We start from the raw sequence: 16,695 nt of genomic DNA on the forward strand, positions 1-16,695 counted from the left end.
AATAAATGCAAACACAGGTTTCAGGAAATTATTTCCGTCATATATAGCCGATTTGCCATAGCTGACGACACCTGTTGCCTAATCGTGCTTGACGGACATTTCCGAAATGGTAAATGCACAGGACGCCACTAGTCACCACATCAACATATGCGAATTGAAACCCTTCACTTCCCCTACCATTCTATCTACAGCTTTTAGGAATTTTGTGAACGAAAACTGCACAAGTTCCATTTAAACACAATTTAATGGCTCGACCAACAAACACTACAAAGCAAACGATCTAAACGGTACCGTATAATTGGGAATGACCTCGTAGGACCCGCCAATGTAGGTGCGCCAGTTGCCATTTTCATACGAACCGTCTGGGCGGGAACCCTGAGCAAATCATGCCCAGGATCAATGTGTTTTTCCGTGTGCCTCGGTGAAGTGGCACCTGAACGGAAAATAACAACCTTTACAACCCGACAGAGCAAAAAATGGTAAATTATCGAGTACAAAGCAAAAGCAACGGTGTACCGTAGGCTTAAAAATAGACAGCATTTACGGAGGAGGCTTTAGATGTTGCTAGTCGTATAAAGTTGGCAGGCACAGTCAAACCCCCGGGCGAAGAAAGAAGAGCGTCCAATCGTGACCTAAATGGAACATGCGCTCGCCCACTGCTTTTCCTGCTGATGGGTTATGCTTTCAAATGTGTAGTATTGTTGTCGTTGCTCATTGCTGAGCGTTATAACGCAATAGTGTTAGAATACACCACCTCCACTACTGCAAAAGCTGATGTGGAACGAGCACTGGTTTGTGTAAATGCTTTGCGATATTAGGTTAGCACGGAGCAGAAATTCGGTACAAAATAATGAAAAAGACATTCAAGCAACTAATAACTATAAAACGATCTACCACATGTTGAGATAGTTTTCTAACTCTATACTTTCTCCTTTATATTTCTTTCATAAACAAGTTTAATACCTTATCTCCTGTACAGCCAATGTCGGTAGTTGTCGCGACAAACATTAAACCTCAATTTTAAAAATAGCTCCTGAAATTAAAATACTAGACGGCGCTTCGCATAATGTCGTACACCCTGCGGCTTTCAAAAGGTCACGACTCATATGTTAAAAATGGTTCTTGTAAGTTTAAGCAAATCGTTCCTACTACTGCAAGGCCAGGATAAGGTTATGTAAAGCACTGTTCGCTTGTAACATGCCCTGTCAATGAACTGTTCTGAAGGAAGACCCGCCTCAATACAGGAATATTGACCGGTTCACCTGGCACTGGCTCGATAAAAAATACATTTTCCTCCCCTTCTGCTAGCTACCTTCCTTTCGCTCGAAGACCGCAATTAGATGTTCAATAAATCAATCCCATGCTTAATTAGATTTCTCTCGCTTTCCCCCTCTACATCGTTGCGTTCCTTTGCAAAAGGTACACGGTACATTCGCCAATCCAATTCTATCAAGTGTTTGGATAGAATTGCATTCACTCTTCAATTATGATTTATGATTTAAAATTTGTACACACGGGTATGCTAGAAATGATCAAATCAATGTTCTAGAACTTATTCATGCACGATGGTGCCATAGTCTAAATTAAGATATACTTTGCGTCACCATATTAAAATTACCTGGTTGAAACCGAACAACACAACACAGGGGCGCTCTATTGCAATATGTTATGTCAAGGTTTACAATAAGCATATAACGTTAAAACATATGCAACGAGTAACATGACACTAACAAAATACGTCTATTTTATAAACTAATTCAATATTGGAGACAGCAAATTTTATTTTCGTTGTTTTTGTCAGTGTAGTTAAAGGTTTGTTCAAAGGATCTTTCTTGAGAATGGTTTTATGACGAACTTTTCATATCAATTAGCATTAAGCATGTATTATGGTCGCAAAAACATCACATAACGAGACAACAGGGCATATCTGGTGGCAATACTTTGATTACTTTTGTTTGTTTGTAAACGTTTGTTATTTAAAGTGATATGACGAACAGCTATAATATTTTAACACCATTTTGATACACATCAGTAAGTGTTAAAGTAGTAAGTGATACACCATAAATTCTCATTTGCTGATCTCAATCTATAGCACCATTTTTATGCATAGTAAGTCCCCGTACAATATACGGTTGAAATTTGAAGTTTAGTCGATTCGACTAAACGATTCTGTGTGATCTTGAATGAATAACCGAGCATGCCCGAGATAAGGCAACGGACAAGGAGGAAAAGCGTTGTGAAAATTGTATCCTCTTCAGGCCATGTGCGGCTGACAATACGGCGAAATGCCGTCGTTATAAATTTAACAATTAAAATAATATGTTGCATGACTCCATAAAGCCTGTTTGGTCGTATATCATTACAATAATGGTAATGTTTGTGTTTGTTGCATATAAAACGGAAACCTGCTTACCAAGATTCGTCCCGTAGTCGTCTGTCCCGAGATCAGCTCTCCGGCCCAATCCTTTGCTTCGGTCATAAAGGTCCCCTCGAAGTCCTGCTTGCCTTGGCGGGACGCTTTCTGTTCCTTCTGCTTCGGATCGTTCGGAGCCAGCTCGGGCTCCTTCCGACAGCACAGGAAGGCGAAGGCGCGCCATAGTAGCACGGCCAGCAGGCCGGCCAGGAAAGTGAAAATGCTGGACAGGAGAAAGCACCACCATTTTCGTACTCGGAGACAATCATCAAGATCGGTCGGTGGTAGCTCCGTGGTCAGTACTGATTGCTCCTCGTCACAGCCCGACATCCCCTCGATCCCGCTGATAAGCCTGATGGGGGATCGAGAACGCACACCGCTGCACACTAGTTGTCAACTTTCTAGCTGTAGTCATTGGACATGACGTCGTGCCTCACGGAGCAGACGAGGCGATCGGACGAACGATCGGAGCGAAAGCAATCAAGTGACGCCAGTTGAACGGTTGCCACTTAACGACCGGCCCTACACGCAGCCCACACAGCCACAAGCGAACGCAAACACTGGCAGTAGCTCACGGTGAAGTTGAATGCTCCGAGGCGCGTACACACCTTCACAATGCGTAACAAGTAATACTTCCCAGCGGGAGACGGTTGAAACTAGGAATCAATTTTTCCGAATGAGTACACACTTCCTTGCTCACTTTTTTCACACTTTCCTTCTCCTGCTACTTCCGGCCGACGCTTTCACACCAACACACGCGCGTACCCTGCACGGGCATGGGGCCACAACACCAAGACTTTTTTTTTATTCTGCTACACTGCTTCCGGTCTTTGCCTGTTTTTTTTTTTCTATTAGAATTAGGTCACGGCGTGAGCGAGCGAAGCAAATGAACGGAATGTAGCACCACAAGCGGGTCGCCTACTAGAGATAGCGCAGGATAGTTGCACACACTTGCTCAGGCGATTGTGTGAGAGCTAAGAGAAGATGAAATGGATATAGTGTACTGTAGGGCGAAAGATAGTAGGCATGGGCCACATTGCACACTGTGTTGGAATCTTACAAAATCTCACTCATTTTTCTTATTTGTTTGCTTTTTTTCGGTATTCGAATACACGCACACACGGCTACTGCGACGATGCCAAGGAAAAATGAGATGGTGCTTTCCTAGCCCTCGAATGTTCGTTTACGGTTCGTTTTTTTCCGTTCCAAGATGCAATTATCGTGTGTTTTCTTCTTGTTTTCCGCACAATACTTGATGAAAAACTGCGTCCTCGAATTTTGTTACCACTCAACAACCACTGCCACCCGCCTTCAATGAAGTATGTTTTCACTGTTCCACTCTCACTAGCACTGACGTTTGTGTTTCATATCTATTGAAGAAAAAATATTATTTTATCTATATGCAGCTGTATGGTGCTGTAGTGATCAATGTTTTATTTTGTAACCATACTATCTTAGAATCGCTTTGAATATGGAGCTAAGAAACCACACAAAAATTAAACCACGGTTGCAACATAATCAACAAGGACTACTGCGATCGATGTTCATTTCCTTCCACACACATACATACACATACGAGCACAGAATTTTCATTCGCGATTCATTCGTTGCTTCCCTTGTCCAACGTAGGCACTAGCAACATCAGTTATTTCGTGCGATACTCATAAAACAAAACACTCAAATGTCTGAAATACGGGTTATATAATAAAACCAAAAAAAAACGGAAACTCTCCGAGCCCAACGTTACGACAGGATGGCACAGAAAAATTAAAAGTAAGGAGCACTTCCGCTACACCAGATAGCGACAACTAATGGGGTTCAAGCAACGCGGGGCACATAGTAAAAGTGGAGAGAGCAATCAGAAAATTATGAGCAGTAGAACGCAACCTTTATGAGGTGAGTACGAACGAAAGCACGCAGGAAGCAGAGTATGCGAGCTATGCGGAGAGCGGCAAGAAGAGAAAGAGTGAGCATGAGTTGGTGAGAACTGTTCAAAATTTCACTCCGCGCCATCTTTTGTGTGGGGAGAGCTGCGTACACTTTGCTGTACTATCCCGGGCCTGTAATTTAGGACAGAAGAAAGAAAGCTGACGCGTTTCATTGCAATTTCGGGTTACCCATCAACGGGCATCAAGCTGGGCGGCAGGCACAGTTCTCGCGCGAAAGATTATTTGCGCCCCACCCGCGGAGGACTTAATTAAAGCAAAACAACAAGAAAACAGCTCGCCTGCTTAACAGCTTACCACTATTGTGAACCTTTTGGGTCCTTCGGCTAGGTCCGGTTTTACATTGTACCTGCGGTCACGCATCGCAATAGTCATATTCTCAAGCTCGCTCTCGCGTGCTCTTATTACATCCAATTACATCAGCAATATGTAACATTGGAGCGGAAAAAATACTTGCTTTTTACAGGCAAGTATTTGCAAAACTTGTTCACAGATTATTGCTTTACAAACGAACCAGCGCTAATTCGTTTCCATTTGTTGTCTTGTCTCAGTCAGCTTTTCTCCACTGCTTACACAATAGCTTTAGCACCATTTCGCAAGCTGTCAGATGGTCTTTCCTTCACATTTCCTCTCTGGAAGCATATGCTCTTTGAAGCAAACTTTCGGTGCTCTCACTGCCTTTTGTCCATTGCTATCCGTTTCCTCCATTGTGAAGAAACAGCACTAGGAAACTGCTGAAGAGTGTTAGTTAGGTCCTAAGAGCGTAGTGACTCATCGGAACCTTTGCAGGGTTTGTCCTTCTACTCACTTTAGCTTTAACGTTTTAAGTTATCTTTGAACGAAATAATGAACTACACTCCATACGCAAGACAACAGGCAATGGTAATAACAATTCGTATCGTGCAGTGAGCTTCCGTTAATGATCTTTCGCCATATTACAGACCGCCTGCCGCCGCTAGCACCAATGGATTGAGTCTATGCTTGTACCATTTTGAACCAATGTGAGTCACCCTTTCGTCCACTTCTATCGTTTACCACTTTGCTGCTGTGCAATAACTAGCAGCTTCAAAGGCAGCTGGTGCCCCCAGCAGGCCAAGATGATTTAGAAAATGTCCAATATGTCCATCCTTATCACTTTCACACTGCTGGTCTCTCTTTCGTGCATTTTTCCTTTGGTGGAGCGGCAAGGAGCACAGCATATCACATCTACATCGAAAAAACATCACGCACAAAACACCTCCGAAGCAGGAAACCCCAAGCACGGAAGAACTGATGAAATGAGCACGATTTTACCGCACACTCCCACGCTAGACACGTTTTTCTATTGTCGGACTCTCTGGGTATCATTATTTAGATGACTCTTCCAAAAAAAAAAAACCACCCCGCTCGATATCTTCGCAGTCGGCACATTCACATCGTCTTCTACGACCTGGCGCCTCCACCAAAACTCGACCTGTGGTGCTTTCGCAGTGGAGAACGCAATGCACGGATGCTCACACATCGCTAACCACCAACATAATTTCTCCCATATCCGCCGCTCTCACTGATCTAGCTGATGGGCAATGGAAAAAGAACAGAAAAACAAACATGACTCTCGCTGTTGGGTGATGTTGATCCCCCGGTCGATGCTCAATATTTCATGCTTGTTTCATAAATATTTGCTCCCGGTTCTCACGATTCTTTCATCACGTCGCGAGCACGTTTGCTCCCGCTTTGCTCACTGTATCTCACGCTCCCGTCCTTTTTATAGATCGTTTCTCATTTGCCCGCTTGCTTTCCCTGCTCTAAGTCGCCCTTCCAAATACCTTCATATCGCTGCACCGTTTACCCGCAATCCCTCTCGCTCATTCTTTTCGCTAGGAACAAAAGGAAGAAGGGGTTTTGGGAGGTGAAGTTGATCCTTTTTTTTCGGAAGATGAAAAAAAGCATGGCCTGTGGCTCGATTTTTTCCTAGGGTGACCCGTAACATTTTTTTCGCACCAGTCACAAAAAAAATCGTTGAAGCGCTGGTGTGAAAAAGCTTATCATGGAACATCCTAGTTAGACAAAGCACATACACACACACACACACACACACCTACACACACTCACACACGTATACATGTAGGTATAGAGTTTTTTCATCTTCTAATTGCTAGTTGAAATTGTTAATTGCTTCTTTACACCACTGTCACAAATATGCGAACGCAATGCCTCATAACGCTCCAGCACTGATGGAAAAACTCTAAAACATGGGAAATTTTCCTTCCAGCTAGCAGTAATAAATGGTGCCACGAGAAAGAGGAGGGGTCAAATGTTCGATCGAATCGATAGCGCACAAATTTCCATTTTTCAGGCTAAAAATTCGATTGCCCGCTGGCAAAAATTATCACAAAACGTCGGCATCGTGGCAGGGCACAACTTTTCACTTCGAAACGATGAGAAAACTGGATACAAATCGGGAAAATCATAGATTGAAAATTCCTTCACATCCACGTACACACAGAGACACACCAGTACAGCAGTACACAGCCCTTCTATTGCTGCTCCATTTTTTCTGCAGTACACCACCCCGAATGGCAGTCGGTTGGCCGAGCGAATCGTTACCTTCACGGGCGAGATCTAGCACAGTTCTGATGGAAAATTTGTTCTCTCGCACGTATGGATCCCTCGCTCGATCGAACAGAGCGCTTGGCGCGGCATGGGTTTTGGCAAAAAAAGTGTGTGAAAATGAGAATGCGTCCGCACTACGGATACACTACGGCTGCGCCAGCTCAGGGTTGGCTGGCATCCCGTAGCACCGTGAACTAAATTCAAAATATCTTTCAATCTAATCCTTTTACGTTAAATCGTACGATGCGCGCTTGCGAGAAATCGAATGTAATAGAAGTTTTGGCATAAAATAGACTAGAATAATAGATTTTTCGTAATAAGTTATGTTACGTAGGCACTATTTACAAAATAACATTATCAAGAAATGTAGAAAGAAAGAATATTATATGTTATGAAATGAAATCAAACTCTGTACAAGTTCTTCCTTTGATTCGCTATCAAGACTGAGATCTAAGATCAAGAAAGCCAATACGTTTCTCATACGAACACCAATACCGTTGACTGAGCTCGAATTGAGCAAAAAGGCACTGACGATAGATTTCATATACATGAACATACAGTGATATTATAAAGGCACTAGTGCAATTGAATCTTGCGAGGGCGCCCAGGTATTTTACTACTCATTCTAACTGTACTTGAAAGGATCCATCAAGGGCTCCGGAAAGGGAAGCTGAGATTTTATATTTTTCCGTTTTGTTGCTCACCGTTCTGTATATAATCCAAAAGATGGCGCTGTAGGCGTTGAGGAGATTTGATCAAATAAACATTTTTAAAGAGAAATACATTAATGGGGAATTATTTCTATTTTATGTGCAGTTAAAACAAAGAAATTTCACGCGATAGCATAAATTTCCCTAATCCTCGTGCCGACGTGATCCGGTAGTTTATTCTTTACTCGATCTCTGTTTTTGTTCGAGTATATTTCTTACCAAGCGTTCTAACAGAGACAAAATTAATCAATCGAGGTTGCTGCTTTGCACGATGGCGCATTCAATTCTAGAACATGGCACGTTTATATCGGAAAAAGAATAAAATTTACTTGTCTATCACTATAGCTTCGAGGAAAATCTACTTCATTCTGACACTGTCATCCTTATTGCCGGCGTACAGCGTCCGATTGCTGTACATCGAACCGCATGCCGCTACCCCGTCGACAAGTCCACACAATCCAATGTTATATACCTTAGCAAATTGATTTATTCTTGTTACACATTAGACAGTAGCTTCCTTATTACATACCAAAGAGCAGGTTTCTGCAAATTTATCATTTAGATTTGCGTACTCAGTTTGCCGTCTCGCAAGCGTCCACCCAATCGTTGTACACATCTACCGGTTCCGATAGGAAGTTTATCGACGTTTGATACTCCTCCAAACATACGCGACATAATATTTTAGCCGAATTTTTAGGCTTATCCATTTTTACCTCACAGGATTTTTCGTGGTTGCAGAATGGGCAGTTAAATTGCTGATCCAATGGTTCAATGTTCTTGCGCTTCGGTGGTGGCTTCCTTTTCGATTTTCGGCGCCCCATTGTTCGTCGATCTGCGAAAGAGCAAAACACACGGTTGACATAAAAATAACTTGTGCCAGGCTGAAGGGAGATTGTAAGTAATGATATTCCCCTTTTTGCACTCACATTTTTCTCGCGAAAGTCCGGCAAACTTTGTTTACACTTGCGATTAGCCCGGGAGAACGCCAGATTGTTGTTGCGTTTGTTGTTTGCTGTTTTGATTGTCAAATGCCGACGCTGAATCTGTGTATACGCGTAGATTGTGCGCTTCACTCATTCGATCAAACTGGACAATGTCAAGCCGCTTTTTATGCTGAACCTGAACAAAATCAGTAGATAATACCAGCAAATTACGAGAAAACACAGAAAGCAGAGCACAGTACACATGGAGGATTCAGCGGTAAAAATTAATTCCATTTCTTTTCTCTTGATTCGCTAATATTCTGGTTTTCGGGTAGCTTTTCTTTCTGGCTGGCAACAGTCAAATTTGACATTCCAATAGGAGCTTCAAAATTTCCAAGGCTTTTCCACTTCGAACCACTTTGCGTAATACGAATTCTAAACAATAACAAAACACAACACTTCTCCATGCTATCCGGGCTTCGCGGGAGATGGTGCGGCTTGATGTGCAAACCACAATTTCCAGTGATAACAATGGCAACAAACCAAACCCCTATTGAGAATGCTATCCGTACGGGACTGACCAAAGAACTATCGCCCGTGCATTTGGACGTCGTCAATGAATCCTACATGCATAACGTTCCGAAGGGTTCCGAAACACACTTTAAAGTTCTAGTGGTTTCCCAACATTTTGAGGGTCTTCCACTGATCAAGGTATAGTGAGAGAAAGAAGGAAGTATCGATGGCATGTATGGTCAGCAAATAATCTGTAAAACCTTTCTATATATTTCATTGTAGCGTCATCGCTTGGTGAATGAGATAGTGAAAAACCAGCTTGAAGGAGAGTTTGTTCATGCGCTATCGATAGTGGCCAAAACGCCTCTTCAGTGGGATGAAGCATACAAACTTGAACCTAGCCCTAATTGTAAAGGAGGATTTGGGAAATAAATCAACCAGCATTCGAACGTAAATCTACAGAAATCTCGCAAGGATACCAGACACACAGAACATTCGAAGACAATGTTACAAACTCGCTGTTTGTAGCATTTCAATCTTTATCTTTTCTTTTTTGCTCGTGCCAACATCTCTAGACGCTATACGTATCGAGTCGAAGCTTTCCATCGTTTTCCGTAAAATACATCATGTCCGCCATCGTTTGCTCGCATACCATTTCTTCCACGCGCTCGTGCATCTGTAATGAAGTTACTTTTAAAACAATTCACCTTCGAATGTTACATTTAATCTCGAATGTTACCGCTTGTGCGTTGAACTCCTTCAGCACCTCTGGATGTTTAAAGTTGGGTCCGAAATTAACATTAACAGTGACGTTCTTGTGCAACGATATTGCCGGGTAATATGCACCTTTGTAAATGTCGGCAAATGCTTCCCCCTGGCAAACACCGTTCTTGAAAAAGTGAATCCTGCTGCCTGGTTGAATTTTCAACGATTTTAACGTTTCATTCACACGGTCCTTGTCTTCGTAGTAGAGATGGCTTTTGAACTTCACTAGCGGTCGATCCTTGAACGTGTTCGATGCCTGATTGGCATGGTTCTCTGTGGGCAATGTTATAAGAAAGCCCAATGTGTCACCCTCGGTGTACCCTGCGCTGAAGTGTTTGCCGTGTGATTCGTGAAACTTGGTACCCTTGCGCGATCGCCACGAGTAGCCAAATTTATCGTAACCGAGCGGTGCCTGCAGATTGGCATACTCTTGGCCCCAACCCAAACGACACGCAGAACTATCGGGCATATCTTCCACAGTAGCTTCCCAGTACCAGCATCCTTTTGTGACATCTGTAAACGTAGAGTGCGAAAGTGATAAACAAATTAATATTGGCCCAACTGAACGCAATGAAATAGGCTACGTACAATGAGAAGCCCGAGCCATACAGTAGCCCTTCTCGCCCGTGATCGAAAGACGATCCTCGGACACCTTTAGTTGGGGTGCACGATCGTGCAACGCAATTAACACCGCGTTCGGTGACAGAACGCGATACAGCCATCCGGGAATCGGTTTACCAGCCCAGTCCGCACTTTCGTCAAACTCTTGCCGGAACGGTGCATGCGGATCCGGTTCGGCCAATATGTACCGATACCCATCCTTGTTGAATGGATGCTCCAGCGGGTATCCGTGGGCCGGCAGCTTCACCAGTGCACCAACATCCGCACCGAGCCGGCTTTTCTTTCCCAGCGCTCCGCTCTGTTCATTGTTGGGTAACTTTCGCTTTTGCTGTCGGCTCTTGGAGAAGTTTTGAGTAGCTAAAGACACAAAAACAAACGTTTGTAAACTTTTTCGGAAGCGATCACCTTCCACGAACAACACCAATTAGCATACTTTCTTCCATGCCTAGGCCACTTTAAGAGAGGTGATCGTATGAATGCGCTTAATGTTTCGAGATAGGGTTAAGCAACACTTTTCGATTGAGGCACGATAGTGAATGAAAACAATACCACAGAAATCGCTGTATCGTTACATGCTGCGAGATTAGTGTTAAACTTGTGCAACTTTCTTAAATGCTCTTATCTTCAACGTGGTTTTTACACTGCAAGCTAAAAGGCGTATCTGACATTCGTCTGTTGTTCTACCATCTCGCTCTATCTAACTGCTCAACTACTGTTTCATTTCCTCCTCAGCAATGTTTTAGAGCTGAGCTTTAATAGCAGCATAGATCAGGACTAATGAAACGAGTTAAGCAAAGTTTAACAAAGGATTGCTCTATATGCTCTAAATAATTTGTCTATTTTCTTCTGTAACAAAGAGGTTATTAAGGTCTTTTCCAGTTTGCACTAGATAGAAAAAATAACACACTTAAAATATAACTCAAAAACTAACAACGCCGGCCGGTTACTGGTGTCCAACTTTTCGTTCACTGCTCGAATATATCATTCACTTACCAAGTGTGGTTGCTTCGTCGTACGTCGGTTTAATCTGTGTAAGATCCGTATTGGCTAAACCATACATTTGGCCTTGTTCGTTGCTTTCCTCGTACGAGAACAATGTGTTGATGTCCTTTATGAGAGATCTCTGCACGGTAGCGTACCAGGACTGGGTCGACCTTCGGGCCATGGTAGTCATCGCTTCCCAGTAATGGTCCATGTACGGAATAATGTCCTTATCCTTGCTGAACATGAGCCGCACTTTACCTTCCTTGCTGGCCGTCTGTTGCAAATTCGCTAGCGCCGTAATGCACATTTGCGGTATGGAAGCTTGCACCTTGCGGAAACTTTCCAATCCCGTCATGGAGCAATTTTTGCACACGAACACATAGTTCATCATAAATGGAACCAGCCGGCCGAGTTGAAATCCGATGCACGATTCGTGAAACCATCGACTACAAGTAGCACACAGCAATTCCACTATGTTGAGATTTCTTTCCTTTCCGCTGCAAACCAAGAAACATCAAGTACTAGGTTAGTCAAACGCCTTTCCAATTTGCTATTTTGCCATAACATCAATCCAATCTTACCAGTAACAATTATATTTCTCGTCTCCTGTGGGAGATCTTTTCAGTTCGCTTTTCATTTCATTTGTGTCCATCGTTTCGCCACTGTCCAAAAACACTTCTGGGAACGATGGGAATTTAAGTACCTGAATCAGTATGGATTCGTCCTTTAGAACATTTACAGCACCTGTTTGTGTATTTCATTCATGAAATAGCACATTTAAAACAGTCTAAACTGTGCACCATGGAATACGGCTTGGTGTTTGCTTCACGCGTCCTGAAGCGACCATCCAAATAACAAAACTCGATCTCAATGACAGCTACATGTTTTCAAACGGCACGAGCGTCCTCTCGCGGAAAATAGCTGTACGAGTGGGGAATGAAGTATGTGCAGTTATTTAAAAATGTTTAGACGTACAAAGTGCAAATTTACTTACCTTTTTATTGTTTATCACCTCAGTGCTACGAACAGATCTAGAAGTGTTCGATTCGAGATCCCGACCCGACCCAACCCGACCCGACCCACCACTCTTGTTAACTGTTACGGGCTGTTAACAAATTGTATAACAATAAGCACTTTGTACAATCTCCCACGTAAACACTTCTCATTTCTGTATATTACTTACTAAACAAAACCATTTGATTCGCTTCGAAAGACCGCTCTGCGCAGTCGTTGCTTTTCAAATTTGGAGCTCCGAAATATTTTGCTATTTGGGAGCTACTTTTGAACATGACAGCTGATTAATTTTTGTAAACAAACATTATCATCTGTGCATTTCTACAGTTTTTGTTCAACGTACCGCAAAGCATTATCAAAATTGGCAACAGATAATAGCACTTTCTACCAAAACAATGCTGACGTAGACACGAAAGAATCAGTTTCCACAGTCATTTAAACACAGTACCATGACTGCCATACTAGGTGCCGGTATCAGTGGACTAGCGGCCGGCCATTACCTGCTCAGAAAAACGCCGACTCTACCTCTTACGATATATGAAGCAACGGATCGTATCGGTGGATGGATTCGGTCAGATCGTTTTCTGGATAGTGGCTTCGTGTTCGAGGCCGGCCCACGAACAATTCGACCCAAAGGGCCGGCAGCAAGCAATACACTCCAGCTGATAGAGGAGCTCGGATTAGCCGATGAGGTATATTCCATCAGCTCCAATCACACTGCTGCTCGCAATCGCATGATTTACGCCAAGGGAAAACTGAACCTACTTCCCAACTCACTAGGCGGACTGTTGAAAACGGTGCCACCATTTACGAAGCCACTGTATTTTGCAGCCTTTCGCGATCTAATAGCGGGACGTTCCAAAACGGTGCTGAACGACGAATCCATGTACTCTTTCGTAGAACGAAGGTTCGGCAAGGAGATTGCCGATTATGCGGTCAGCTCTATGCTGTGCGGTATTTGTGCCGGCAACGCGAAAGAGATAAGCGTCAAGTTTCTAATGAAAGATCTGTTCGAGCGCGAACAACGACATGGTGGTGTCTTGCTAGGTTTGCTGAAAGAGGCTCTACAGAACCGAAACAAGCAAAACCCTGCTGTAAACAACGTCACCAACAATTCTACCTCGGCGTCGAGCTTGGCGGAGCGTGCAAAGGCAGAAAACTGGAGCATTTACTCGATACGTGGTGGTCTGCAGACTCTGCCGGAAACGTTGGCCGAAGATCTGCGCGCGAAAGGTGCGTCTATTGTAACGGGTACGAAATTCGAAGAGTTAACCTTTGAGCGTGATCGCGTTGTGTTGCGAAGCGATGGCAAAGAACAACAGCTGCGACATCTCGTCAGCAGTATTCCAAGCTACAAGCTAGCGAAACACGTGCAGAAGCAACACCCTCAGCTGGCCACCACGTTAAGCAGCATCCCCTTCGTAGACGTGTGTGTGATTAATCTGCAGTACCGTAAGGCAGATTTATTGCAGCAGGATGGGTTTGGATTTTTGGTACCTCCGATAGAGAATTTACCCATCCTGGGTGTGATTTTCGATAGCTGTTGTTTCGACATGGATGACAACACGGTCCTCACTGTGATGATGGGTGGCGCTTGGTTCGAGAAGTGGTTTGGCAAGAACCCATCGAACGAGCATTTGCTCGAGGTTGCCTTAAAAAACGTCAACAAAATACTGCACATTGACCAACAACCGGACAGTTACAAGGTAAATTTGCTTCGCAAATGCATCCCACAGTACACCGTCGGCCATCAGGATCGGGTGAAGGCGATACGGGACTATATCGAACAGCATCGACTGCCGATCGTGCTATGTGGTGCCTCGTACGATGGTGTCGGGGTGAATGACGTTATACTATCGGCCCGGACTAATGTGGAGAAAATATGATACTGATAGAACGGCACGTTTATAACTGTATGGTTTCGGGAGCACACTGTCTGCAGAATTGTTAAACTAGACAAAAATAAATATGTTTGACACATAAATCACATCCACACATCCAAAGGAATCATACGACGAAAGAAAACGAGCGAGTTTGCTAGCGAGTTAGTAAGAGAGAATGAAAGATTAAGTTACGTTGGTCAAGTATATTAAAAGACGGCTGGTTAGCTGCTGATAGATCATTCCTTGTTAAGATGCCGTTCCATATTCAATCAGACTAGAGACGGTGCCTCAGCAGGAACCGTATGCACCAGAATACGGCACCGTGCCCGTGCCGTGCCAAACATGGCCCCACGAGGAAAGTGATAAACAACATCACACTTTTCATTTTCTTTTCATTTGCGCATTGGATCAGCTTAATGGCGATGAGGGGGAGGTGACCAACATTTGTAACCGGCATGACATACGGCAGCTACTACAGAACTGGTCCATGACCGTCACCATATGCACGCTTGGGCTGTGTAGGTAGAAAGCGAGCACTATTTTGCTCCATACGGTTTGAGGACAATTTGGGCATGGATAGAAAACCTCCGTTCGCTGGCGTTTATGATAAACGACGTGACGAATGATCATAGCGCAATCGGTTAGTTTACGAAGCGCATTGACAGTCGATCGGTTCGAAACGCGTTGACACGGATAGGACCGGCGGGCTCCGAAGCAGGTGGTTTGAAAGAAAAAGTAAGTGAAATGTCCGGTACGTGAGTAAATGCGAATCACAAATTCATGTCATGCCCATCATCAGCTGTGCGCTGTGGTCCGGACGGCCTAACGGCTTAACTAGGCCCACTAACGGAAACCGCAGTGTGGCCGCCTGTTGTTTGCCGTTTGGTTGAAAATCACAGCCACTAGGCGAGTTTGGCATTCATCGCACAAACGTACTTGAACGTGGACGTGTGCGCCACGTGTTGATTCTACCGGTTAAAAGATGCGCGAGCAGTGACGTCGACGGCCACCTTCATTGGTTTTCATTTTTTAATGTTTCGTCATTTTGATCATCCTTTTTTTCGCATTTTCAACCATCCTCATCTCGTAACGCTCAGATGCATTTAAGCGTCTAAGACATAGAAAGCAAGAGCACAATCTTTTTTTTTTATTTGAACATGTTTCTTATCGTTTCGATCGATAGCACCTCGGCTGGAACGAATCGATTTGTTGTTCGATTCGGTTGCTCACCATTAGCTTCAAGTAGCATCCAAGTAGCACTTTACGTACCGCTTTGAATGCACTGCAAAACAACATCATCGAAGATGGCGCAGATGATCAGACGCAAGTGATAGCAAGTACGCCTATTGCTTCTTCTTATGTACAATCCTGTCCTGCAGCTGTTCGATACAGCAGAGAAACAATGCGTATTCGGTAATGTGCCGCCCCGCGAGAGGACTGAACGAAACAAGGGTGCGGTTGAATGTAACAAGAAAAAGCAAAAGTGTGGTTGTATTTCGTTAAACAAAAAAACGATTAAAAAAAACGGTGCAAGTAAACACTGGCATTGAAAGTGAAAATAGATTTACATACGCCATGGAAGGGGTGCTGTGTGGGCCGGACAAGAGAGATTATTTCGCTTACGCCGTCACGCTTCCGTGATATTACTACCAACGGCAACATTTATCTTTACTTTGACTTGGATTTTTCATTGAGATTGTTTTTAAGTACGATTGTTATCATTCTTTCATAACTCTGCGCAGGGAAGGGTGGCAACTAGAGGGATCATGAATGGATTACACTTTACCTCATTAAAACTAAAGTGATGCAAATGTACACGAGAATGAACTTTTGGGATAGGGTATAAGAACAGGATGCCATTAAAACAAATAAACGCGTTAGATTTACCATAATATTACAAATATTTATTAGCATCTTCGAAGTCAATCTGATAAATTCTGGGTCCAAAGTCATCAGCGACAACGACATTGACAACAAGATACTATCGAGTATCTATCGCGTGATGAATGCGAACCAATCTGTTTGCTAGCTCTGAGAGTTGTCATGGTCCAAAGCGTCTGTAAAAGCAATCATAATACGCAGAAAGGCATATGAGACTTGGACTTTGTCCATAGCCGACGAAAACTTTTTCGCCACATGCGACGGGTACGTGTGGAAGCCTAATGCGGGAACAAGTACAACGACGAGCTCTAGACTTTAAAGCTGATTTCAATATCATGCAATGAATTAAAATTCCCAAACTCCACTGAGCTGGCCATGTCATTAGAATGACGCCGAACGCATCTCCCCGTCACTTCCAAGAAGGTTCCAAGTAGCAGGTTTGATACGGTT

General features: G+C 43.6%; 5 protein-coding genes across 26 annotated transcripts in view; 2 read left to right on the forward strand and 3 right to left on the reverse strand.

Moving 5' to 3' along the window:
* Positions 1-2,788, reverse strand: part of LOC128299807 (calcium-activated potassium channel slowpoke) — a 60,289-nt gene extending 57,501 nt beyond the window's left edge. For all 21 annotated transcript variants that reach the window (XM_053035905.1, XM_053035900.1, XM_053035898.1 and 18 more), the window contains exon 1: positions 2,414-2,788. In XM_053035905.1, coding sequence (XP_052891865.1) covers positions 2,414-2,743 — 330 coding nt within the window. In that variant the 5' untranslated portion in view covers positions 2,744-2,788. The remainder of the gene's footprint in view (positions 1-2,413) is intronic.
* A 5,135-nt stretch (positions 2,789-7,923) lies between these two features.
* Positions 7,924-8,670, reverse strand: LOC128299833 (transcription elongation factor 1 homolog). Its single transcript, XM_053035947.1, has 2 exons — positions 8,588-8,670; positions 7,924-8,493 (listed from the first exon to the last, which is right to left on the reverse strand). The coding sequence occupies exon 2, from the start codon at positions 8,480-8,482 to the stop codon at positions 8,234-8,236; it is 249 nt and encodes an 82-aa protein (XP_052891907.1). The 5' UTR covers positions 8,483-8,493; positions 8,588-8,670; the 3' UTR covers positions 7,924-8,233.
* Positions 8,671-9,002: 332 nt separating this feature from the next.
* Positions 9,003-9,862, forward strand: LOC128299831 (bolA-like protein DDB_G0274169). The gene is made up of 2 exons (XM_053035944.1): positions 9,003-9,295; positions 9,380-9,862. Exons 1-2 carry the CDS (start codon positions 9,050-9,052, stop codon positions 9,527-9,529), a joined length of 396 nt encoding a protein of 131 aa, XP_052891904.1. The 5' UTR covers positions 9,003-9,049; the 3' UTR covers positions 9,530-9,862.
* LOC128299822 (set1/Ash2 histone methyltransferase complex subunit ASH2) lies at positions 9,607-12,271 on the reverse strand. 2 transcript variants are annotated; one of them, XM_053035934.1, is made up of 5 exons: positions 12,049-12,271; positions 11,477-11,964; positions 10,451-10,840; positions 9,837-10,375; positions 9,607-9,773 (listed from the first exon to the last, which is right to left on the reverse strand). In XM_053035934.1, exons 1-5 carry the CDS (start codon positions 12,117-12,119, stop codon positions 9,669-9,671), a joined length of 1,593 nt encoding a protein of 530 aa, XP_052891894.1. In that variant the 5' UTR covers positions 12,120-12,271; the 3' UTR covers positions 9,607-9,668. The 2 variants fall into 2 exon arrangements, with proteins under 2 accessions (XP_052891894.1, XP_052891895.1); XM_053035935.1 differs by lacking the exons at positions 11,477-11,964; positions 12,049-12,271 and adding an exon at positions 10,917-11,105.
* A 542-nt stretch (positions 12,272-12,813) lies between these two features.
* Positions 12,814-14,444, forward strand: LOC128299823 (protoporphyrinogen oxidase). The gene has a single exon (XM_053035936.1). It carries the CDS (start codon positions 12,931-12,933, stop codon positions 14,365-14,367), a length of 1,437 nt encoding a protein of 478 aa, XP_052891896.1. The 5' UTR covers positions 12,814-12,930; the 3' UTR covers positions 14,368-14,444.
* Positions 14,445-16,695: the final 2,251 nt, after the last annotated feature.

Source organism: Anopheles moucheti, chromosome 2, assembly GCF_943734755.1.
Source record: "Anopheles moucheti chromosome 2, idAnoMoucSN_F20_07, whole genome shotgun sequence".
NCBI lineage: Eukaryota > Metazoa > Arthropoda > Insecta > Diptera > Culicidae > Anopheles > Anopheles moucheti.